This window comes from Mya arenaria, chromosome 5 (genome assembly GCF_026914265.1).
Source record: "Mya arenaria isolate MELC-2E11 chromosome 5, ASM2691426v1".
Classification (NCBI taxonomy): domain Eukaryota; kingdom Metazoa; phylum Mollusca; class Bivalvia; order Myida; family Myidae; genus Mya; species Mya arenaria.
In genome coordinates this window covers 21,135,836-21,161,816 of record NC_069126.1, presented here as the reverse complement: position 1 = coordinate 21,161,816, position 25,981 = coordinate 21,135,836, and the positions used below count along the sequence as shown (strand labels likewise).

Below are 25,981 nucleotides of genomic sequence, written 5' to 3'. Positions count from 1 at the left end.
ATATTGTCATTATTTATTAGATTTAAACCTGTTTGCATGAATGATATTCTGTCCAAATGGTTTTGCAACAACATATCAAGAAATTGAAACTTATTATCCAGTGTGTTTTTCCCTATTTCAGGATTTTTAGTTGTTGCCATGTCGTCTCAACATAACCAGAACAGTTGATGCAGATGTTACAATTTCAAACTCACACAACAATTCCATCTATTATTTGTCAATCATCTTATGCTTTTCTTACAGCCCGACATGGTGGTATACAGAATATCAGTGTCATGCAATGAACAAGGCCTTTTATGGCAATTTGGTTTTTCAATTATAAACAATTTTTTTAACAAGTACATTCTCTTTGCACAAAATCATCAACTTTTAAAATTGTCGATTGCAAGAGATCAAAACTTATGAATGTAATTAGAAAATGTACTAAAATCCACCCACCCCACCCCGAGTCTGATTCCACTCTGTCTGAACATACATCTTGGTCCTGTATCACTTTAACAGCCCAGCAATGCTTTTGACCCTGCTTTTAGCTTTATACCGTGCTCTTAGTGCCTTATACATGTATCTAGTGTGTAAAATACCTAGCTTTCTAAAATTCTTCTTGACACACTTTAAAATTGTACTTCATAGGTAAAACAAATCACACACACCTATCAAAATGTCATTATCTATAAACTCCTTTTTTAATTTTAAGTAATTGTGTTCCGATTTTCAGTGCAAAATCTCTAGTTAATTCAGCTTTTTACATAGCACAACTAGATCCAGAACACAAACATTGGATTTGAGCATCTGAAACTTGACCCTAGCATTCAAACAGGATTACTAGTGTATCCAAGACAGAGTGAAAACCAGATCTCAATATATAGGCCCTGTATTCAGCAGACATCACTGTACATTATTGACTTGAACTGGCATTAGCTGGTCAATGAGCTTAAGAAACACAATACCAACATCTTCCATTCTTATTGTAAGGGTATTGAACAGAAAATCTGTTTCTTCGCTCACTCTATTTCAAATGCCATAATTTGTGTTTCATAAATCTACTGATTTCCAAATAATGTTGATATGATATAAAAAATAAAATCGCAGCCAACAACCCATCAAGTCAATGAGTACACACGTCTGTTTACTGAGCAAGTCCTTTCTTTTTAAAGTTCAATGTTCCGAGAAGTCATATTCTTGTAGCTTCAGAGAGAAGTCCACAGTGTCATGAACATGATGCAGTACTTTTACATCATTTCGAGTGCTTTATGAATGAAATCTCGTTTAACTTTTTTTTTTACTTTTTTTTTTACTATTAATAGCTTTTTACGAACAATAAACTTTATAAATTACAGAAAAGACTTTCTCAGCTTTCAACAAAATTTAAACACACAATCTCGAAAGAACGTTGTTTAAAATTGTTTTTGAAACATTTATTCACTTTAGAATAAAGCATTTCCAAGGACCTTTCCCAATAAGGCATCATCATATATATCTAATATTGCTTAAAAAAAAGGATTGTTACAGCTAACCCAACCTTTTATTTTGAAAATGCTTTAAACCAAGGCACGTTTAACAGTGTTTTTGATCAACACAGGTTTTAAAAATCTTGGCCTCAACAAAACAAGGTTGCCATAATTAAAACTTCCATCAATACAAAAACCTGCTATAGATCTGCATAACTCCAATCAAAACAGCTGATAGCAAAATGTTTCAAAAACCATCATTACTGTTTCGATTGGTCTCGAACCCACTTGGCTCTGTATTGTCAACTTCAAACCTCCAACATCTATTTCTATGAATTACCGCCCATAAAGTCTATTTATTTCCACTTTCAATCTTTTTATGGACATTCTGTAGGCATTCTCTTGACTAAGTATCAACACATTTTTACTTAGAAAAAGCTGCAAAATTTAACACCTAATGTCAATCTGAGATCAAAAGAAAGTCTTCACTCTATAATCTCTTGTGATTCCTGCAACTGTCCTTACATGTGTATGACTTAACATGTGTTCAAAAACACGTCTTTTCTGACTTTATGAACTGACTAAATGAACACACCATGAATCCATAGGTAATTCCAGTAGCCTTCATTCTAAATTTTATAATACTACTTCACTTGAGCTATTTCTGTTCTGAATAAAACCCTAAAATTACCAGATACATGTCAGGCACAGACCACATCCAAGTCAGGCACAGGGTCTTCTAGTTATAAGCAGCACTAGTGAATGTTCCACAAGCTAGGGTACAGTTATCTGCAGCGGGGGTAAAGACAACTAACATTGGTTTGAAACGCAAGGAAGATCAGTAACTGCCCACCACAAACACATCTTAAGACTCTTCAAAAGTTTCACACTAAATCCACCTTAATTTGATCGATGTCCATTATAAAGCTTATACCGTTGATAGAGCTATTCACTTTACGTAGCTGCAACTTGTAATCCAATATTCATCAAGACTTGGCAAATAACATTAAGCACAACTTAATTCGTGTTGTGAGGGCCAGTTCCTCAAGATCTGAGGATGTTCACAGAGACATTTCATCCTATAAAGTGTACAGTGTGTACCAGTCACTACCTGGCTAGGAAAAATAACTGCCATTTCATGTGTGCACCGGTGGACATTTTTTTTTAAAACTCATACTTGTTCAAACATTTACATTCACAATTCCTTCACATTTCTTTCTATTTTCTTGAAATCTTCAACATGATTTTATCTTATTTCAATTTCATAATAAACACCCATCACTTTCATCTTCAACACACAAATAGAAATACAAATAATATTTTACCACTTTGAAGTATTTTCACTGCAGCCAGCAACCAGTCTGCTGATTTGAAACTGGACATTTGTCTTTGCTGGACGTGACCACCTAATGCACGAGGGATCCTACACTGAACACAATAGTTGGCAAACAGTTTCTGGTTACATGTCACAGCTTTGTTTAAGCTTTTGTTCCTCTCATCTATGATTGATATATGCTTTGTGAGCTTTCTAAAGATACATCTTTTTGTTTTGTGTTTTGACAATTTACTTCTTAATTTTCCGTTGTGTATTTTCCAGTTTGAATTTTCCTTGTGTATTTTCCGGTTAGAATTTTCCGTTGTGTATTTTCTGGTTTGAATTTTCTGGTTTGAATTTTCTGTGTGTATTCCACTGTTGTTTTTCACAATACACTTTTGAATTCACAAACTTTGGTACACTTTGAATACATTTCTATGTAAATGTCCACATTGTCTTGCTGAAATTTCAAAGCATTTTAACCACAAATAACTTGAAAATGGCTAATACAGTCAAAAAACCAACAGAAATGTTTCGAAGAGCGCAATAATGTATAAGCCCTACAAAGCTGGTTATCATGTCAGATTCAATTTGTCTTTGAAATTACCTCAGCTTTTAAACATAGTATCTTACAAAAATAGAATAATTTACATTATTTACAATTAATATGAGAAAACCACTGATATATGTATGCATTCTTACAACCTGTAGAAATATTCAACAAAAGCCTGCATAATTGACAATTGACAAGTGTAGGCTCATACGCCCTGCTTAAACATTTGACAGGCTTGCTTCTATGTTGTCAGGTGTGTGACAATTTCTTTAGCCAAATACTTCAGCAACAATGCAGGCTGATCATTTCAAGGGGGATTTAAGCGAATGTCTTCATCCACATTTGTTAAGAATCCAAGGATATATATCAGCATTTTTCTCCTACCAGTACACATCACTATGCAAACATCAAATTGGAACATAACTAATTGAAATATTATCTTACTTCAGATTTCCTCAGCTCTTAATTAAATAAAACTGTAAAAGTACAAAATATTAAACAAACAATACTTTAAACAATATCTTTAACTTAAATGGTTAACATTGTTCTTTCGTGACATCCTGCGTCGAGAGCTTAAAACTTAATACACAAACAGTCAAAACAGTAATGTTTAACAAAGCTATCTGTTTTGAATACTTAACTTAAAAAAAAATATGAATATTTTTAATCAGATTGTTAAAATATTATCAGATTGTTTTAAATTGCAGTTCAAAAGAAACATTTTTGAGTTACTCATTCATAGAAATTTTCACTGGCCACGCTTATTTGGCAATGCAAAACATCCAGAAAGAGATTTTCAACACCTGACAGATACATTTTATTGCAATTTCAACTCAAGCCTTTTTCTAGCCATTCCATGGGTGAGACATTCCTACCAATTGCGGCAAACTTTTTTATAAGCATGCAGAATTCCCAATCTCGGCAGGTTAACCTTGGATTTTTCAATCCCAAAATAAGGATTTTATCTATTAAAATTCCTGAAAATGTCCAAATGTCTGTTCCCAAAATGCCTTGAAAAAGCCCTCCATCTTGTTGCTTGCAATAGGTTGATTGGACATTTCCTAACTTTGTGAAGTTTTTTAATCATTATTCATACATAAGCAAATTCCCCAGATCAGATTTGCCAAATAAGCCTGGCCAAAGTTGTACTTTCTGTGAACACCTGAAAATCTATTCCAATTAAATTAATCTAACACATAATATCCCCAGGTCAGCACTTTAAAATGTATGCACAGTTTTGCTCAAGTGTCGTAAACAAAGCTACAACAGTATTGGTTGGCAAATGAGTTTAACGTTCACATTCATCCGCATCCATACATACTAAGTATTACATAATTCATCAATTGTTCCATCGATTCTCAACTAATGTTTTGTGTGAAAGCTTTAATGCCCATTTATCTTCTGTCATCTAAGGTGAGTGTTCCTTCAATTAAGTGTTTGAAAGAAACTTGTGTTCTCAGTGTTTCATTCTCTTCAGTTTTCATAATTAAAACTTGCTTCACACACATTCTTTGAACAAAGAGCAGTTTTCAACCTAGCTCTGTGTGTCTTAATCTTAAAGCTAACATGTATACACACTTTCACACTAAATAATAAACCCATTTGCAACCATAACAATTCATGTACAAAATGACAACATATCTCAAAACATATTACGACCAATAAACCACTTTTGACAACTTCCATGAAATCTTGCCAAAAATAGCAAGACACGAGATGCTATATGAAACATTCGGCTCGAATAGAGTCCATTATGAAAACATGTTTGACGATGAATGGGGATATGAGGGCCCTGAATAGTACACGAGGGGCTTTCAGGGGTGGGACCCCGTCTAGCCCTTCGCTCCGTTGGTTTTCTCGGGGAGGTCATCTTCATCAGGTTCCGTGTGGTACTCGGCAACGTACAGCGCCTTGTCGATGTTCTTCGGAATGGGCTTGATTTCTGTCCCAAGTTCACTCTCAATTTTGTGCAGTGAAAACCTACAAATATTGGATAAGCATCATTGTGTTTGTGTATGCAATAGGTTTTATAGAGGGCAGGTGCTGCAAATGAGGGACAGTGTGCTTAGGGAGAAAGGTGCACATTGTAGCGCACTGTGAAGAACTTGGCCACTATGAATTTTTCAGAGAAAGTTAGGAATCATGTATTGAAGTAATATAAGGTTTCAACTGCCAAATATGAAACCTTTTTATGTATTTATAATCATCTTATATGTTTTAATAAAAACAAAAGAATTAAATATTTGCTTTAAGCATTCAATTTATAGGAGGTAGAAGGGTGAACATGCTGGTCACCATGCAGGCAGAGTAAGAACAGGGTGCAGCACCCTTCCATAACTCTTAAGCTGAAACCTAATTCAGAGACATATCTTCACTAGTCAATTACACATCTTCCTGGTGTTCAAAAAAATTGTGATAATTTTTCTCAGTCTATTAAGTGGCACAATACCAGAAATATATGAGCGGAAGACACAGGACTTGCTACATGTGTGAGATTTACATGACATAGTGTACATGTGTACAAAGTTTCATAATAATATAGTTAACAAAAAGTTTTATACTTTTGGCCAAGGTTAACACTTTTCATCACAACAGCACCAAAGCTAAGACCCAAAACAGACTAGTGAAATTATTAATTACAATTCTTGAAGTGTGCCAGCAATTGGAACATGTTTGCTGCACTTGTTATAAATATAAGCTTCACAAACTCACTTTTACTGCTATGTTCAATACCAAACAGAAAAGTTGTGAAGTAGAAGATGAGCTCCTTCCAAATTTTAGTCAAAAATGAGTGTACAACAACCAGCTGTTCTAATTTTATTCAGTTCATAAAGGGGCGTAACTTTCCTATAATCAATGCTAGAGTAGCAGACCTTGATACACAAGTGGGCATTGTGGCAAAGGTTAAGCATTTGCACGGCACGCCCAATTCCAAGGCTACCACACAACACCTTGCCTTTTTTCTTAACCCCACTTACCTGTCATCATATGTGATGAGATTGATGGCTATACCGAGGTGGCCGTATCTGCCAGACCTGCCGATCCTGTGGAGGTACGTCTCCGCGTGCTTCGGGAAGTCAAAGTTGATCACTACATTTACCGCCTGAATGTCAATACCTCTTGTGAACAGATCTGAAATACATGCTTCATTGTTATACTGAAGACTGAAATTGTAATATGAAATATGGAATTAGTTCTTTTTAACAGAAAGTGATATGTTAATTATGTTTTAGTCAATTTCATCCAAACTTGTTGAGCATTAAAGTATCTTATTATTTTGGAACAAAAAATGGAACAAACCAATCATGACAATTCCTGATATATATGACTTTAAAAGATAATTTAGATAAAAGCACCAAACAATGGATGGCCAGTATTCAATATTGATCTTATCCTTATCCTTAGACATGCCTCAGTGATTCCATTCAGCCTATTGGTTAGCTAAATATACAGGCAAATCAAAGCACTTAGTTTCTTATCTTAAATTTAAGTTCAATCTAAGAACTTTATTGAATACGGCCTGTAGGGTTGGTATTCATTTAACTCCTCAAGTCAGTTCTTAACTTAAGCCTATATCCTAAAATTTTCATTGTCAATATTAAAGGAAAGTGTTTTTAACATAAAAGTTTGTATAAAATCAATGAAAATATAGTATTAATGATTCCTTATTTTGTTATAATATCATGTGAACTGTGGGATACTTAACTTAGGAAAATGACTTAAGTAAGGAAATAACTTGGAGATGTTTTTATGAAAACCTGCCCAGGGAATCAAAGTTAATGCACTATTAGTATCCATCTTTAAGTTTTAAGTTATGTTAGTATGCCCTAGTATAACAAGTTAACAATCTTTAATACAGACCTGAGCAGACAAGATTTCTGCAGAGTCCCTGCCTGAAGTCATGAAACACCCGATTTCTGTGCTGCTGGTTCATTCGGGCATGAATGTAAAAACATGAGTAGCCCAGCTCCGTAATCTTCTTGGCCAGCAGTTCCACACGTTGGGTTGAGTTGCAGAATATGATAGACTGGTTTATTTGGAGCTGAAATATGAATAGTTGATAATACCTTTAATTATAGGAGTACTAGCATTGTATTTGCTATGTAGTCATGAAGATGAAAGGAGATTCAATCTCCCGGGGATGTTATGCTATTGATGGCTAATATGTTGTTGTTTTTTGGTTGTTTTTTTTATATATATATATACGCTTGTTTGGTGCAATTATTTTGAACTGAAGTCTATAATCATTCTCAAATGCTTATGAAGTCTTGTAAAATTTCTAACAGCTTCTGGTTCAAGACAGCCCTTTATATCGGAAAATAATGGTTAAAACACCGTACCTTCTTATACCGTTTTACCTAGTGTTTGAAAATCAGACTACATTTGCTATCGATAATCGAATCGAATCAGGCCAAGCATTTCCATTTACTATCGGACAATAATCGAAAGTTCATAAAATCAATAAGGAATATATTCTTTATACATAGTATCATCATGATCATTTAATTTGGTAAACCTGGAATCAGTACGTGTGATACATTAGTCATGCTTTTTGCAACAGTAAGTCAATTTCCATAACCTTTTTCGGTCTTTAATAACTTCATGAAGAAAACATAAAAACACAACACATACTTAATAATTGCACATCAAAAATGTAAATGAAAATTAGTTCAATACAGATGATACCAAAAAAAGGTTCAAAAACAGAATGCATCGAGCCGGGATTTCCGGTATTTGCAGGTAAGACCAGACCCACCACACTATCCTAAGAAACAGGTTATTGAAGAAGGTTTTATGAAATAATTATATCAAAAATTAAAAACAGATTGTAATTTTGGGAGAGTGTGTTTTTAAGCAAAAGTGTATACATTCACCGCATTTGTGTCGACTTTTACCACAAAACAACAAAAAATGTAGTTACCGGAAGTAACATTGGCGACATTGATTTTGGACAAGCACTATCGATTGTCGCCAACATAGCATTGTCAGCAATGATTAATCGATTGTACTCGATAATCGTTTCATCACTAGTTTTACCCATTTAGTTTTGTGGATTGTGCTGTCCATTTTATCACCAGCTGCAGTGTGGGCAAGCAGCAAATATAACTTAACCAGTATGCAACAGTACTTACCTTAGAGAAGAGGGTGTTCAAGCAGTGGACTTTCTGTTTCTCTTGGACAAAGGCGTAGTACTGTGTGACTCCCTTCAACGTCAACTCGTCCATCAAGTTTATCTCGTATGGACTGTGCAAGTACTTCTTCTATCGAGGTAAAAATAAGTAAATATTTGAAACTTGAACATGGACAAAATGAAGTAGAAAGGTTTGTTTTATTGGGGTTTTCAAAAGAAGTCAGGTGATGAGACTTATTTACAACAAATTCGTTGTGAGGATATATCTACTCCAGTATTATGCCTACGGTACATTTCAATTTTGTGTATCATAAACTATGGTTTGAGCATGTATAATGTTAATTATTATCACATTCAGTGTTGTTAAACCATGTGTACCTTGATTTTTCAAGGAAATTTCCATGAAAAATCTAAACAAGACAAGTTAATACATTATAACCATTTTATTGGTTGATAAATATTGACCAATCAGTCAAAAGCTTGGATAACTTTGACCAAACACTTAACCACTGTTTTACAGTAGAAAGCTGGACGATATCAGTAATATCAATATAACAGTTATTTTTGCCTTCATGACATCCACTTACAAAACAGTTCAGACTCCATAACTGAGACATCCACTTACAAAACAGTTCAGACTCCATAACTGAGACATCCACTTACAAAACACAGCCGACTGCCTCCATGATTGAGACGTCATAAAACATTAGACCACCTCTATGACTCGGACATCCACATCTGCCTCCATGATTGAGACGTCATAAAACATTAGACCACCTCTATGACTCGGACATCCACATCTGCCTCCATGACTGAGACATCCACATCTGCCTCCATGACTGAGACATCCACTTATAAAACAGCAATCCACCTCCATCAGTGGATATAGCAGCCTCCATGCATGAAAACCAACTGTATACAAAGAATGATTTCCCCTAACATTAGAAACTTTAACAAACCATGAATTGTTCGACGGAGAGAGGAAATGTGGCTGAGTAGAGAAGGATCTGTCGGTCGTTGGGTAAGTGACTGATGATGTTGTCCAACATTCCCTTGAAATCCTGGGATAATAACTTGTCAGCCTGTGTTAAAAGAAGAATGTATCTTTTAAAACAGAAATTATATCTTTTAAAAGCATGCCAATTTGTTTTCATAAATGATTAATAATACATCCATTTAATATTTTATCAATATCCCAGTTCTATAAATATTTTTGATTCCTACATTGAAGCAATAAGCTTTACAGTCATAAGATATAACAAGAACTGTCGGAAGGACAACCACTCGACTATACAACGCATTGTCTTAGAAAATGAATTCAAAAACAATGTAATATTTGTCTGTCGAAAGTTCAATAAAAATGTCAAATTAAAAAGTAAACAAGAGATGTTAGTGAAACATTTATGCCCCCTTGGGAGCCAAATTGTTAGTAGGATTTGGACACTTAAATAAAATATGGACAATCAGAAAACCTTTTTTCAGCTTACAGTCACACTGACCTTGACCTTTGACCCACTGACCTCAAAATCAATAGGGTTCATCTGCTGGTCATGACCAATAAGCCTACCTAGTATGAGGTCCCTGGGTCAAAGCGTTCTCAAGTTATTGATCGGAAACCGTTTTTCATGTTAAGGTCACACTGACCTTGACCTTTGACCCACTGACCTCAAAATCAATAGGGTTCATCTGCTGGTCATGACCAATACACCTACCAAGTATGAGATTCCTGGGTCAAAGCGTTCTCAAGTTATTGATCGGAAACCGTTTTTCATGTAAAGGTCACACTGACCTTGACCTTTGACCCACTGACCTCAAAATCAATAGGGTTCATCTGCTGGTGATGACCAATACACATACCAAGTATGAGGTCCCTCGGTCAAAGCGTTCTCAAGTTATTGATCGGAAACCATTTGGTATTCCGACCGACCGACAGACAGACAGACCGACCGACATGTGCAAAACAATATACCCCACTTTTTTCAAAAGGGGGCATAAAAAGAAATGCAGCAATGTGACAAAACCAGGTTTCCAATGATTGACAGATGCACTACAGCCTTCTTTGTTAAGATTCTGTTTCAACTGTTTTTTTTTTCTATTCTTACTAACAGTGACATTGACATTGACCCTAGGGGCCACAAACCCAATCCCATGAAAGGTTTCTATAAACTCTTCCTATTGGCCACAAACCACTTGTACACCAAGTTTCATACACCTAGATCCATTCTTTTCCAGATGGATGGAAGGACATTCCCATCATTTCTGTTCTCATAGAAATGTTATGTTTTGTCTGACAAAAAAAGGCATACATAATCTCCAAATGGCCTCTTTCTACATACCAAGTTTAATGAATGAAGCTGTTGAAACTTTTAACGTTAAGCTAAGTTCCAGTCAAAAGTCATATTTTCACTCATTTTGTTGCTTAAGTTGCCTAATAGTGGTCTGACACAAAATGAAAATGACGCATAATACCTTAATGGCCCTCTACCCACACACTTCCATGAATGAAGCTTTTCTGATATATTCATTCCCATAGCAACCACATCTTGTCCAACAAACACATTAAATGTACCTTATTTCCCAGTTGGCCCTCAATACAAAAACAAAGTTTCATTAATCTAGCAGGCATACTTCTTGAATTATAGCAGCATCCAGATTTCACAAACAGACGGACGGAAGGTAAACCTATAGCACCATGGGTGACACTGAAAGAGGGCTAATACAAAATGTAAGCTCACCTCATCTAAAACCAGGATCCCACACTTGCTGATTTTCACCAGGTTTTTATTCATTAAATCCAGGATTCTCCCGGGCGTGGCTACTACAACATGTACTGAAGAGAAGAACGCATTAACATTCATTACATCTGCTAACAAGTGTTTTGAAATCCAAATACTCCTTGTTTTCAAAACTGATTTTGAGTCAAAGCTCCAACAATATCAGGGGTCCTAACAACTGATAATGGCCAATCCTGATATAAGCCAGGCGTCTTTATTATTGAGTACAAGTATTCATAACCAAAGCAGGGTAAAGGGGTTTAAACACCAGCTGAAGTTGTTTCCAAAATAATTAATTTCATGGTGCTTCCTACTGTTTATCATGCATTTGTCCTTGCAAATAACAATCTTTACAGCTCAGAGCTTTTTCTATAGTACCCACGGATCGGACTATTGGACCCCTTCCAAAAGCAAAATATATTATATTTTTCACAATATTCTGAAAAAAAATAAAATCGAAAGTAAAAAAAAAAAAAGAAGCTGTACAAGATTAAAACCTAATCCTAATTTCAGAACTTCAGAACCCCTTGTTACTAGCTAGAGGATAATGGCTGGTTTGTAATTTTAACTGTAACATGTATATGCAGGGCTTCCTAAAACTGACACTTTGCCAGTCTGGACCAATTTTGACCTTCTAGGACCGATAACAATAAGAAAATGGCTTAATATTCGGAATTTTCAAGGACGACGGCCCAGACTGATTGAAATTTCAAACTTTTAGAAGCCCTGTGTTTATGCATTGTCAATCTTGCACATGACCATGTGTTTAAAGTTCAGGTTACAGATCAATTAATTTAACAGTGGACTTTTCTAAGTTATAAATGATCAGTATTAACGCTGTATACTTCATGAACCCCACCCTGCTAACAGAACAGTAGTCCCCTATATAGTCCCACAGTCTTCCACGCGTGGACAAAATGAACACAGGGCTCAACCTAGGATCAATTGTTAGGGAAAGTCACTTCAATCAATTTATGGTTATGGAAAAAGTAAGCCTGGTTGACTTCTCTTTTATGTAATTAAACAGCAAAGTCAAAAAGCACAGAGCAAGGAAATCGCCAAATTCGTCTTCAAGGATGAGCCCTTGAACATACAAAATATTACAGTCCATGTAGATTGAACCTCAATCATAGATCTAGAGCAGGGTTTCCACTAGAAAAATTCTCTAAGAGCATTTGCTAGGTAGAATCGGGATGCTAAAACACATATATTTTTTCTATGCCATAGATACTGATTAGCTGGTTACCTGGTTCATAAAGCCTCATAATGTCATCTTTAAGATTGGTTCCTCCTGTGGTGACCATCACCTTGGCCCCGATGTGTTTGGACAGCTCGATCAGGATCTGACTAGTCTGCAATGCTAACTCTCGTGTCGGGACTACACACATGGCTGAAACATTAAATAATATCTATTTAGATAGTGTTCATGTTTAGAGTGAAAATAACAAGTACTGGATTACAAAGCAGTTGTCTGACCAATTTCAGGCTGAAATTCGACCCGATTCCCAATGCTAAAACATACTTTATCACAATTGTGAATAAGTATTCAAATTTTATGTTAAAACAGATAAAATAAAAAAAGATGAAAATGGAAAATGGTGTATGCTTAAATACATTTTTTGAGGTTTTCTGCATGTTTTTAAATAGTGTTTCCCCTAAGCATCGAGCATGGCATCACTAGTAAGCAATATTGAGATTCCTTATTTTAGGCAAAATGACCCATTTTCACAACCAGATTTTTTTTATCCCGCCCCATTACCAAAATTGTTGCAAAAAAAAATACTGCATAGAACAGCGATGGTATTCTGAGAGCATATGTGGAACAGTCAATTTGATCATGCAGCTTTAGAATGCATGATATCTCCATTTAAACTGGTATTCAAACAAACCTCCAAATAATATAAACCAAGTGAACTGTACAAGTAGGTTCAACAAATAAATCACATCAGAAGTCAGTGCACTAAACTTAACTACTGAGCACCTGTTTCACAGAAATCAAGGCAATAGAAGCCAGTTTCATACCTTGCACCTCATCTCTTGTATTATCCACCCTCTCCAAGATTGGAATGGCATACGCTCCTGTCTTGCCTGTGCCATTCTTTGCGCGTGCAAGAATATCACGGCCCGTCAGTGCTATCGGGATGCTAGCCTCTTGGATTGGGGAAGGTGATTCCCAGCCCTTCTCAAAAATGCCCATAAGCAGGTCGCGTTTCAGGCAAAAATCTTCGAACTCGTTGCCTTTAGTGTTTGTTACATCCTGTAATATTTGTGATAATTTGTAAGCAGAATGTAAGAATTTGGGCTAACAGGGAGGGCCTAGTCCTGCAGTTATATCCGAAAGCCCCAGAGTGATTGAACCAGCCTCATGTTTGTGACATTTACTCAGACTGCAAGCAAGTCTGATCAGTAATAATTTGAACTTTCTATCTTTGCATACTGACAATAATTTGCATATATATATATATCAACAGCAATCAAAATAAAACTTTTAAATGCCTGAATTCTGACTATATATATATATATATATATATATATATATATATATATATATATATATATATATATATATCAAATTCGTTTTTGGGGGCTTCTGATAATTTAATATAAATACCTCGAGAAGTAAAAAGATGTCTTCAATCAATTCTTATAAAAGTTAACAAAATATCAATAGTACATACGGATGTTTTGAATCTTTGATCCTTTGGTGGCATTTTTAATTTCGCTTTCCAACCCTGGTCACTGAATAATAACATTAAAACAATTGTTTGTACAAGTTGCACAATATGTTGAAAGCACATACATATTCCTCTTAGACTTCTCTCATTTAGATGCTAGTTTAAAACAACATTAAAATCTACATTGTTGTGATATATGTACTATATGTGAAACATACATGTATATTACTCAGGGTTGTCAATAAGTTTTTGTTAAACCGACTGAAACAGAAAAGTAGGCGGCCAGCTAGGGGGATCCGTGGGCATGCCCCCCATCCCCCTGAAAATTTTGAAATTCAGCGCTTCATTTCCTGCTGCTGGGGCATTTGGTGAATATTTAACCCTTTATTTCATAGATACGCAATTTTACTTATCTATCTATAGCTTCATAGATACGGAGATCCACGCTTTATCGATAGCTTCATAGATACGTAATTCTATGTACTCGTAATGTAGGGTCATTTATTTTCATATCTGTTGCTTGTTTATTTGCTATAAATTCATTTCCATGAAGTATAAACATCGATAAATACAAAGCTCTAAAAAAAACGCTATGTTACTATTTTAAGAATTTTGGAAATCGCGCAATAAGGTCATTGGTATCAAAGATGCGTATAATGTTGACTGCACAGGTTTGTGGGCATTCCTGTCTCGTGTTCCTCGTGGAAATTTACACAATGTTGCAAGTTATAATTAACTACCAATAATACAACTATATTTGATTGATCACGCGTCACAGGTCATGGTTCAGAATCGTGTCAAAATGTCGGCAATGTTGGATAAACAAAATATCGTCCACTGTGTCTACATTCGGAGCTCCTTGGCCATTTTTATCGAAAAAAAACCTCGGATCAATTTGGACGGTTAACATACTCAAAAATAGATACGTTTAAGTCCGCTGCAAGTAGATCGCGTAGTAATTTCATTTAGCAGTTAAACTTTCTTTCTGAACTCTGGGGAATCGCAATTATGTTTGCAATAAAACACTTCACTGGCAATCAATTTAAACTTAGATCAATAAATACAACTCTAAAACACTACATTTAATTAATGATATTATTCAAAAATTTACGAACTACTTCAACAGATGTACCGGCATACATCCGAGGTTGTTTTCTATTGAAATGGCCAAGGAGTTCCGAATGCTGCGTCTACAAATACCCCGAATCATGATTCAGATTATCGGAAAAATTTAAACCAGTCAAGGCGATGCTCTAAATATCGAAAAGAGATGTTATAGGCATAAAGGACCGTTTTTAGCGGTAAGGAACATTTATTACCAAAAAGACTCGCAATCAAAAAAAAATTTCTTCCAAATTTGAACCGGCCCAAACTACATTTCAACCGTCCATTTCAGCCGGCGGCCGGTTCTTATTGACAACCCTGTATAATTACACATGTTTATGGGGCCTCTTGATTTACCTGATCCCAGGGCAAATGCGGAAATTGGTAAAAAGGCTTGCCCACTTTTCCATAAATTCAAAACCGATACATTAATAAACAATTATTTTAATGGTCTTACTTTTCTGCCTTCATATCGCCAGTTGCTGGACTAGAATGGTTGATAGGGTTCTCCATCTTGGTGGCGGCTGCCATGGTCGTTTGGCTGCCTTATGCAGCTACAGCACGCAATAAAATGCCTTTAAGTGACTGTCGGTTTCAACAGTCCCGTTAGTTAGCACCTGCTAACCCACAGAGTTGTACTGCACTGTTTTAGTGTTATTTTTCTATAAAGTTGTTATCACAGTAGTTTTCACTTCGAAATCATAGTCTTATAACACAAGCACCAGAGTCACGCCACACACAGTTCAAATGTCTTAGCACAAGAAATGCAGTACCGGTAAATGCATTCAGATTTTCTATGACAAAAATCTTAGCAATAAGAAAAACGCACAAATATCCTGAAATAGAAAAAACGACACTTGACATCTTTGATTCTGTATCAAGAAAAAAATGGCTTACGGTGATTGCACCCTTAAAGCTGACTGATAAGCAGCATGAAACAACAATATGTAGGTAATGTCATTTGGTATTCAGTCAAAAAAAATAATTGTGGTTTTGCAAGTCACCAGAATAAGAAAAGTCATGTGTCAGGCCTATACCATTGGTGAGAAGGGCTAAGCAAGGCACTACAAACTAAAAACTGTAAAGTCCCAGGCTCCATATTTGTTTACAAGGCACTGGTAAGAAAAATGCAAAGGATCTAACTAAATTATTAAATATAACCTTCATTTGAAATATTATGGGAGGCATTATTTGTATAAATATTGTATTTTTAATTGGTTTCGATGTGCATGTTTACAATGTGTGGACGACAAAATCGCATGTCTTAGAAAATAACCAACATTGTTTTTATTAATAGCAACTGATCAAGCATCAGCAGTGAAATATTCAAAACAACTGTCTTTGAATAAATGCACGAAGCCCTATACTTTGAAAATCTACACATGTTCCCAATTTATCCAAATGGACATAAAACCTGAAGAGAAAGAGCCCAGATATTTCACTTAACTACAGAGTAATACACCAGTCAATTACAGACCCCCCCCCCCCCACCAATTCTATTGGGGATACCGGGGATGTGGGGGAAATGGAAAGTGTTTTCACCTTACATGTGGCCCCGCAGTGCTGAGCGGATGCAGAGGTTTGTATTTGTATTTCAATCAAAAATTACAGGAAATGGACCTTACCTAGGATGTCCCCAGGGTGCGGGGGAATGTGACGGGGATTTTACCAGCAGTTTGTCTCAGATTTTACACAGGATTGGCTGGACCGAAAGTCAGTCACAACTATTTCCCGAACCTAGGGGGCATGGTCATAAATTGACTGATGCATGATGCCAGCATGCTTCTAACATTTCATTTAAAGATGCACTATTGCTCCCAAATAAGATTTAACACACTGAATTCAATTGTTTTAATATACCAAAAGGATGAACAAATGTCGAAAACAATGGTTCTTATGGTACTGAGTTTAATTTAAAAGATACTGTAAAACAAGATGTTGTCAATGAGTGCTTCCAAATGAAGCAAAATTCTAAATACAGTAAAATGCAATAGATAAATTCTTCTTCCAAGATTATCTTGCTGCATCTGTCTATGCAACTCTCTTGTAGTTGTTTCGATATTGTTTAGTACTATTGTACCATGACACCGGTGGATGGGGTAAAAACAATCCTTGGTAATAGCTCTTGTTTATGAACCACAACTGATTTAAGATAAAAACAACTCGATCTACGTTTTAAGCTAGCACTTTTATTTACTCACCACTGGATGATATTATTAACTGCTACTATTAACTGACGTTTCTAGCAATAAATCAGGCGTTAACTTTTAACATTTTTACTAAAAATGTACCAATATTTTGACAGTCTAAAAGATCCTGTTTAAGGTTTTTTGGGGGATATCCTTAGGAATCTCAAACAAATACACTCTACTCAAATAAGAAATATGCATAAAGTATATAAAATCTGCTTAATTACGACGATGCCAGTGGATTTACACCTACCAATTTCGGCCGAAGCTGTGAGAGATTGGATATCTCGTCGACGAATGGGGGCGCTTCGAGATCAAAACAAAAAGAAAATTCAATTTTTTAACGTGAAATATTAAAAGAATACCATTAAATATATATTTCAGAATTTAAATTACGCTGAAATAACATAATAGAGGTTGAACATGCTTCAATTTAAAGTTTAAGGATTAAATTTGAAATATTCGAATCGGCGGCTAAACGTCACCCAGCACTAATGTAAACAAACCGTTTTTGATCTATGAGGAATAATTCGTTCTATTTAAGATAACAACAAAAGTTATATAACCGTGATGGCAGCTTTCAAAGCGTAAAAGGTACAATGTTTCCCTAAACAGAGTTTATTCTTATCTTATAATAAAGATAAATATACAAATTCTCAAAAAGACAAAATACAGAAAAAATCAAGTCATCTAAAAATCAACAAACTTTATTATTACAGTATAAAGACATTGTCATTTTGTTATGTACATCAGTAATAACAAATGTTAACAAATAAATAAAATGTGAATGTGTGTGTGTGTGTGTGAAATTGTTTTAGTGTGAGCTGCATGATGTGATCAAAGGCCATTTGTCATTTTGTGACTGTACATACATGTAGGCTTTACATTTGTATGTTAAGTGCAGCTTATATGATTAAAGGGTTTCTTGATAACCTACGTCAGACTGTTGTTGTTAATGGGTCCTCATCAGAACCCATAGCTGTCTCATCTGGAGTCCCCCAGGGATCTGTACTGGGACCACTACTCTTTCTAATCTACATTCATGACCTTCCTCAGAATGTTCAATCCAAAGTCAGACTACATTTGTATTTGCTGTCAATACTGCCATCAATTAATTTTCTCAACATCCGCCCAATCAGAAATTCTCCAGTAAGATCTTGATATACTGGAACATTGCAGCCATAATGGGACATTGAATTTAACCCATTTAAATGCCAAATAATTCAGATAACAAGGGCCACAAACCAAAAATCAACACAGTACACTCTTCACCATTGCTAACTAGAATCTGTAATAATCAGCAAAATATCTTGATGTTGACCTGTCCTCAGATTGATTGTGGGACACACACACACACACACACACAAATGGCATCTCTAAGAAGGCAAACAGCACATTGGGCATTCTGAGGAGAATTATTAAGGTACACTCTGAACCACTGATATCTTCTGCCTACAAAGTTCTTGACCACCCTCAGCTTGAATATTGCTCCACAGTTTGGTGTCCTTTCACTGATACCCGCATATACCAACTTGAATCTGTCCGGATGGGCCAAACATGACTATGGACAAACATCAAATGTCACAGACATGATGCAGTCTCTACTGTGGCGAGGGCTTGATCATAGAAGAATGGATAACAGGCTCCGTCTTATGTACAAAATAAAACATAACCTAATAGCCAACCCCATCTCTGGCTACCTTATCTCACTGACAAGACCATCTCCACATTATCACAGCTCCTCTTACAGATATATGTATCTGCCACCACTGACTACTACAAATTCTCCTTCTTCCCAAGAACTGTCTTCCACTGACACAACCTCCCACCCAACTTAGTGGCCTGCCCTACCCTGGAGCAGTTCGATCAGGCTGTCTGTCAAATTGAACATGACTCGCTACAGGGAGCTACCAAACTTCTTTTTACTTTTAAACCTAATCTGGACCTCCCATTTTTTACTTTGCTTTTAAAAGTTTTATTTCTTTCACAACCTTTTATACTAAAATTCTTGAAGCTTTATGTGCAAGTGTCTAGGTCCCCAGTAGGGGTTTGACATTAATGGAAGAAAGATAGTCACAGAGTGAGAAAAATGTGCAGTCAGACCCTGGCTCGAAACCCAGAACCCTCGCTTAAGGGCGAGTGCTCTACTCAGACAGCATACACACCTTCTCACAGCCTGTATAGGTATCAGTACCGTGACATACTTTCAAGCAAATTGGAAATTCGTTCTCGAATGTGACGAACACCAATACTAAGGGATACACATAATTAACATAAAGAGCATGTCATACTGCTAAGCAGTGCCAAACAGAGCTGCTATGGTCCCTTGTTGTCACAGGGTTAGAAAAATGAGTAGCTAGACTGGGGCTCAAACCCAGACCCCTCACTTACAAGGTGAGTGCTGCCAGAATGCTTACACACCTTTCACAACCTGTATGAGTAAAGGTTCTGTGTTTTGCTCTTTTATATAATTTCCCACCAGGTGCCATGGTCTTTTGGCTGCCTGATGTGTTCCAACACACAACGATATGCCTAAAAGTGACTGTAGGCTTCAACAGTCCAGCTAGTTAACCCAAAGAATTGTAACAAGCTCTAATCTGTACTGACTGAGCTAACCAATGAGGCAGCTGATTCTCATCAACATGTAAACTCATGTCTTTTAAATTGGCTATTGAAATCTTACACAATAATAAAAGCATTACACCTCCAGGAGCATAGCTAAAACATTAAGTAGATGTGCTGGTTGGTTTTGCTAGAGTGTTCTTTAATATTCTTGAAGCATTAACAGCATATTTGTTAGAGGTTTAAAAAGCATATTTTCTTACTTTTGCAGCAAATGAAGTCTTAGCTGCACCAATTTGATGTTCCATGTCAGCCTGATTTAGAAGTTTCGGAGATTCTTAATACAGAATGAGCAAGTCAAAGCAGTCAGCTGGTGATCATGAACTCATTGAAAGTTTGAGGTTCAAAATTAAAGAGGTATGTAACAAATGCAGTTATAATTTATAAAACATAATATATAAGCACAAACCTTAAATGATACTTGTGATAACCAAGACATGACACAGCTTTATTTCTTATTATAATGTTTATGCATATACAGCACAAGTTATCAATAACTTTTTTATTTTTTTTATTTGCCATTGGCCGTGTTATTTCTTTGATTTGTTATTTCATTGACTTTTAGACGTTGACTATTTATTTAACAAGATGATTATTTATCATAAATTAAAACTGTCTTTTCTATAACATTTTCTTTGTTAGCGGAATGTTGTGTTGCAGTGATTTTACTAAATTGTTAAATAAAAAGTAACCACAAAAGAAGGCCTTGACAAGCATTGTGCATGTTTTCAGTTAGAACATGAGGTATCAACATTGAGAAGTAGACTGGATGGACTACGGAAAGCCAAGAATACAACCATTACTAAACGAGAGAGAGAAGTTGTTGAAGTTGGATTTAAAAGGTACAGAATTGTTACTCATATTCTCATGATTCAGGTTTCTCAGTGGTATAGAATCTTAGGTTCTCTGCCTTTAATCCTAACACTTACTGCTGGAGCAATGTTTCAAGGTTTTAATATAAAGGGCATTGAATAGTGGTGGTGAATCCAATATAAAGGATTTATGTTTCAAGAAAATCAAAAGAAGAAGAGTAACAGATGCATGTGTATGAATGTTCTTGTTTGTGTTGTTTATCATGAACTCATCTTCTAAAGCCAAGTTGCATTGTACACATACTTTTCTTAAACGATTGACTTGCATGGTTATTAGCAGAGAGCAGTATATTTTCTGGGGTTTTTTTTATAATCTTGGAGTCGGCATTATTGGCAGCATGTGAAAACTCTGATCTTTGGCCATAACTCAAAAACCTGTAAATAAATATATTTCTAAGTTTACAGATTTCATGTATATTATATAGGGATCCCCACTACGATGCCAAAATTGAGGAACTAGAGAAAAAGCTTAAGGAAAAGATGACCAATAGCCGAGAAATGGAAGAGTTGAAGGTATGGAATGTGCCATGAAATAATTATGTTTATATATGCTAAAACTTGCCAAAGCAGACTCATGTGTCTTATGTTTGGTTTGTAGGTTCTGTCTCCTGGGTAGTTTGCAGTATAAATATCATATGAAAGATTGGCATAGCTCTTAAAGCTACACAAATGAAGATAATCTCTGTGAAACTTCTCATAAAGGTATGTTTGTTGACCATTTTTGTGTCGCCTGCGAAGCATGACATTTGTATAGGCCTGTTATTTGTTTGGTGGCTTTGTCTACAATGCCATTGGCTTCACTTTTTCGATGAGGATCAATAAGTTTTGAATGATTTTCAAACTTGGTATGCATGTTGAACATGGTCAGTACACACCCTAAAATAATTTGGAGCCAGTAAATCAAAGGTCAAGGCCGTTGTGATCTTAACCAGAAAAATGATGGGCGCTCTCAACATCGGATTTGTGGTAAATTAGTTATGAATTACTCTTTCCCTCCCTGACTAAACTATGTTTGGTTTTGAACATTTACCTAACCTAACATCTACCTAATCTTTCCTATGCCTTACCTAACCTAACCTAACCTTTACCTAACATATAGAAACAACATGCAGAGCAGCTTGCAGTTGCAGAGAAATCTCGTCGTGACCTACAGAAACAACTGGACGAACTGTACGCCCGTATGGAGACAGAGAGAAAGGATTTAAAGGACAGACTAGAAAAGGTGCGAGAAGTTTAACGGCAAACATTCCCATGGCTGTTATTGAGTGTAAGGCTGATGAGCTGTGAACAAGTTATCAGTGGCCAATCATTTCAATCAAGCGAGAGTAAGTTGCAGCATAGGGTCCCTCATACATTCACTCGCCATTCAAAAAATGTACTCTAAACAAAAATATGGGGGTTTGAAGATTTAAGTGGAATCCATAATGGATTGGTGATGGTGGTACAAATGTATAAACAAAATTACATTAACTTGCACCCATGCTATTAGTAATGTTTTTCAGGAAAAGGGTAAGAAGGCGGACAACAATGATTCTGAGCTCTATAAGTTGCGGACCAAAATTGCTGAGTTAGAGGGGGACAAGTCTGCACTTATGTTGGAGAGTAATGATTTGAAGGAGAGAGTTAACTCCCTTTGTCTGGAGCTCTCTGTAAAGGAGGCCAAATGGTGTGAGAGGGAGGAGCAGTATAAACTCAAGGTGAGGCTAGGATGTTTATTCTAAAAGTGGTCATGGTTCAGGGAGAAGGCCCTAAAATGTAACCATTCCCATGCTACTCAGTATGTTTGGAGAGATCACTGTTGTCAGGCAGATTACTGCCTTTACAAGCAAGGTTCCAAAGTCAGTATTGTGTTCCACCTGATTCTTTCATGAAATCTGAAAAATGTGTTTGAAAATTATGGTAGCCTTTTTATGTCATGGTCAATTACCAAACACAATGAAGTTCTTATCATATACATATTTATATCTGTCATTTCACATGCACATTCACATTCAAATTTTGTTACTGCTAGCTGAAGCAGCAGTGGGGAGACAAATATGCTGAGTGGATGGCAGAGACAGAAAGGAAAATTAAAGAATTGGAGGAGACAAACCAAATGTTGTGAGTATTGATTTCGAGGTAGTTCATCGTCTGTTAAATAAGCAGTGAGGCACTTATATCAAGATTTTAGTCCTATGGTGAAATTATCTAAGTGTAATATTATCTTTAATAGTTAAAAACAAAAATGAGGAAGTTAAGAAATCAATGTGTTGCTTTTTGTGATTTTCTTACAAATTAAAAATCAGAAACAACTTTATTGTATTGGTTTCCAGGGTATACAACGTATTGTTAATGAAGTTTTAACAAGTAGTGATTAAACTATTTAATCACTAAGATTATCCTCAAAAGTGAGGTCAGATTTGGATAAAACCTCCCAGGAGTGTTTGTAACCAAGAAAGGTGGTGCATACTTTGTTCAGGTTTCTTCTTAGAGTATTTTCCACTGAGTAATTGCCCTCCTCTTTTTTATAATAAATATTTTGTACACAGAGATACTTTTGCCCACTTTGACTCCAAAAACAACAACCGGATCTGGATAAAATTTCACAGCCTTCTGCTGCATGCTGTCAGCAGGGTTCACTCAGAAAGTTTTGGTGCAGAGTGGAGTGTCATCTCTCCTGTGATAGCTCTTGTTTTCATTTCATTGGAATATTTACAGAAATATTTTTTTTCAAAAAATAGTTTAGTGAACACATACATGTATGAGCCCATCTTGTATAAACACATACATGTATGAGCCCACATTGTATGAAAACATACATGTATGAGCCCATATTGTATGAACGCATACATGTATGAGCCCACATTGTATGAAAACATACATGTATGAGCCCATATTGTATGAAAACATACATGTATAACCCATATTGTATGAACACATACATGTATGAGCCCATATTGTATGAACACATACATGTATGAGCCCATATTGTATGAACACATACATGTATGAGCCCATATTGTCTGAACACATACATGTATGAGCCCATATTGTATGAACACATACATGTATGAGCTCACATTGTATGAAAACATACATGTATGAGCCCATATTGTATGAACGCATACATGTATGAGCCCACATTGAAAACATACATGTATGAGCCCATATTGTATAAACGCATACATGTATGAGCCCACGGTGTATGAGCCCATATTGTATAAACGCATACATGTATGAGCCCACGTTGTATGAACACATACATGTATGAGCCCATATTGTATAAATGCATACATGTATGAGCCCACATTGTATGAAAACATACATGTATGAGCCCATATTGTATAAACGCATACATGTATGAGCCCATGTTGTATGAACACATACATGTATGAGCCCATATGTATAAACGCATACATGTATGAGTCCATATTGTATAAATGCATACATGTATGAGCCCATATTGTATGAACACATACATGTATGAGCCCACATTGTATGAAAACATACATGTATGAGCCCACATTGTATGAACACATACATGTATGAGCCCACATTGTATGAACACATACCTGTATGCGCCCATATCATCATGATTTCATGCATGTATGTGTTCTGCATAATATGGTCTCATACATGTATGTGTTTTGCACACTATTGTCTCATACGTGTATGTGTTCCACACACTATTGTCTCATACGTGTATGTGTTCCGCACAATATGGTCTCATACGTGTATGTGTTCTGCACAATATGGTCTACATGTATGTGTTCTGCACAATATGGTCTCATACATGTATGTGTTCTGCACCATATGGTCTCATACATGTATGTGTTCTTCATCATATGGTCTCATACATGTATGTGTTCTGCACCATATGGTCTCATACATGTATGTGTTCTTCATCATATGGTCTCATACATGTATGTGTTCTGCACAATATGGTCTCATACATGTATGTACTCTGCACCATATAAGTCTGATACATGTATGTACTCTGCACAATATGGTCTCATACATGTATGTGTTTTGCACCATATAGTCTGATATATGTACATGTTCATTACAATAAGACCATATCATCATGATCACATATATGTGTGATACCATATTGAAATGAACACATACATGTATGTGACCATATCATAATGACAACCATTCATCTCTATTACAGGCGTATGTACCTCCACCGTTCTGGTCAGGGAGTACCTGAAGAGGGGGCAAGGCACTCTTGACCACAGCCACTCACCTGCTGTAATACCATCCACTGCTGTTCAAATTAAACAAATTTGTTTTTCTGCTATACTAGGTACCTTAACATTGTAAAACTTGATAAAAATACTCTCTTGTATTGTTGTATAATCCTTATTGTCATTTACTTAGTAAAAAGAAGAAACATGCCAATGAACTGCACAACTATACAATTGTAATATATAAATGTTCAATTATCATAGCATTGGGAAATCTGTCGTTTGATAGAATTAGATGTTTCCTTTAAAGGCTTTAAACACTTTTTGCACAAACATTGTATGCTGTCCCCTATTTCTCGTAAATCTAAAGTCCATTATAACAGAGGCATTTTTGAGGGGTTTTATGCTCTATGATTGATAGAGATTTTTAACAGAGATTTGTCAATGAAATAAAAATTATATTTCATTGTTTCAATCAGTTCAATAACAATTTGATATTTTCACTGTTTTGAAATTTTTGCCCGCTCTCAAATTCAGTTTAAAGACTAGTATGCACAGGTCTAAAACACAAATACCGTGACGCCTTTTATGTTTTGCATAATTTTCAGTGCCTTAAAATTGAATACAACATTTCATTTTAAATCATGTAGGCATACAAAACAAATAAAAAATAAATGTTTAGGTGTAAGGGGTTGGGGTCTTGTAGTGTGAATCACTGTAGAGAATTGTTCCTCTATATTTTCACTCCATGTTTAGTGTACAGATTTCAATAAATCACAATATATGATATTATATAACAGTTATTTAAACAAGTGTTCATCTGTGTTCAACAAGACAATAGATGTTTGTACTAAATGAAAAACATGGCTGATAACCGTCAACCTTGCGTTGCTTTGCACTTATGTTTGGCATGCTGCTCCTTGTGGGTAATGCGCACCAGCCACAATCATGAACATGTCTTACAGGATTGATTTCAAACTTGAACAATTTGGCAAGAGCAGAAAACTGAGCTGTATTATATTTCATTGAATACATGCAATATTTGCATATTTCCCTTGACTATCTTACATTTTTTTGTTAAAGTGCAAAAATGTTTTGACAAAGCAATGTAACAACTAATTGAGAAGGC

The 25,981-nt window shown here is 35.8% G+C and overlaps 2 protein-coding genes across 4 annotated transcripts; one reads left to right on the top strand and one right to left on the bottom strand.

Annotated features, from left to right (window-relative positions):
- On the bottom strand, nucleotides 1–17,500 carry LOC128234000 (ATP-dependent RNA helicase me31b-like). Of its 2 annotated transcripts, none has more exons than XM_052947918.1 (11): nucleotides 17,443–17,500; nucleotides 15,458–15,836; nucleotides 13,900–13,960; nucleotides 13,244–13,478; nucleotides 12,468–12,611; nucleotides 11,183–11,277; nucleotides 9,407–9,529; nucleotides 8,449–8,577; nucleotides 7,178–7,358; nucleotides 6,295–6,448; nucleotides 1–5,296 (listed from the first exon to the last, which is right to left on the bottom strand). In XM_052947918.1, the coding sequence occupies exons 2-11, from the start codon at nucleotides 15,529–15,531 to the stop codon at nucleotides 5,149–5,151; spliced, it is 1,344 nt and encodes a 447-aa protein (XP_052803878.1). In that variant the 5' UTR covers nucleotides 15,532–15,836; nucleotides 17,443–17,500; the 3' UTR covers nucleotides 1–5,148. The 2 variants fall into 2 exon arrangements, with proteins under 2 accessions (XP_052803878.1, XP_052803879.1); XM_052947919.1 differs by having other exon boundaries at nucleotides 8,449–8,574.
- Nucleotides 17,498–25,974, top strand: LOC128234003 (cingulin-like protein 1). 2 transcript variants are annotated; one of them, XM_052947921.1, is made up of 8 exons: nucleotides 17,498–17,783; nucleotides 20,023–20,168; nucleotides 20,544–20,653; nucleotides 21,109–21,196; nucleotides 21,783–21,905; nucleotides 22,186–22,380; nucleotides 22,695–22,783; nucleotides 24,837–25,974. In XM_052947921.1, the coding sequence occupies exons 2-8, from the start codon at nucleotides 20,100–20,102 to the stop codon at nucleotides 24,895–24,897; spliced, it is 735 nt and encodes a 244-aa protein (XP_052803881.1). In that variant the 5' UTR covers nucleotides 17,498–17,783; nucleotides 20,023–20,099; the 3' UTR covers nucleotides 24,898–25,974. The 2 variants fall into 2 exon arrangements, with proteins under 2 accessions (XP_052803881.1, XP_052803883.1); XM_052947923.1 differs by lacking the exon at nucleotides 21,783–21,905.
- Nucleotides 25,975–25,981: the final 7 nt, after the last annotated feature.

What these genes read in the sequence shown, in the direction of transcription:
- LOC128234000 (XM_052947918.1), bottom strand. Translation starts at nt 15,531, where the DNA reads ATGGCAGCCGCCACCAAGATGGAGAACCCTATCAACCATTCTAGTCCA. An exon ending in ATCAAAGATTCAAAACATCC is followed by an intron (nt 13,479 to 13,899) that starts GTATGTACTATT and finishes CAAATATTACAG; the next exon opens with GATGTAACAAACACTAAAGG. An exon ending in CAGAAATCTTGTCTGCTCAG is followed by an intron (nt 6,449 to 7,177) that starts GTCTGTATTAAA and finishes CATGTATTTCAG; the next exon opens with ATCTGTTCACAAGAGGTATT.
- LOC128234003 (XM_052947921.1), top strand. Translation starts at nt 20,100, where the DNA reads ATGAGCAAGTCAAAGCAGTCAGCTGGTGATCATGAACTCATTGAAAGT. An exon ending in GTTGAAGTTGGATTTAAAAG is followed by an intron (nt 20,654 to 21,108) that starts GTACAGAATTGT and finishes TATATTATATAG; the next exon opens with GGATCCCCACTACGATGCCA. An exon ending in GAGAAATGGAAGAGTTGAAG is followed by an intron (nt 21,197 to 21,782) that starts GTATGGAATGTG and finishes CCTAACATATAG; the next exon opens with AAACAACATGCAGAGCAGCT.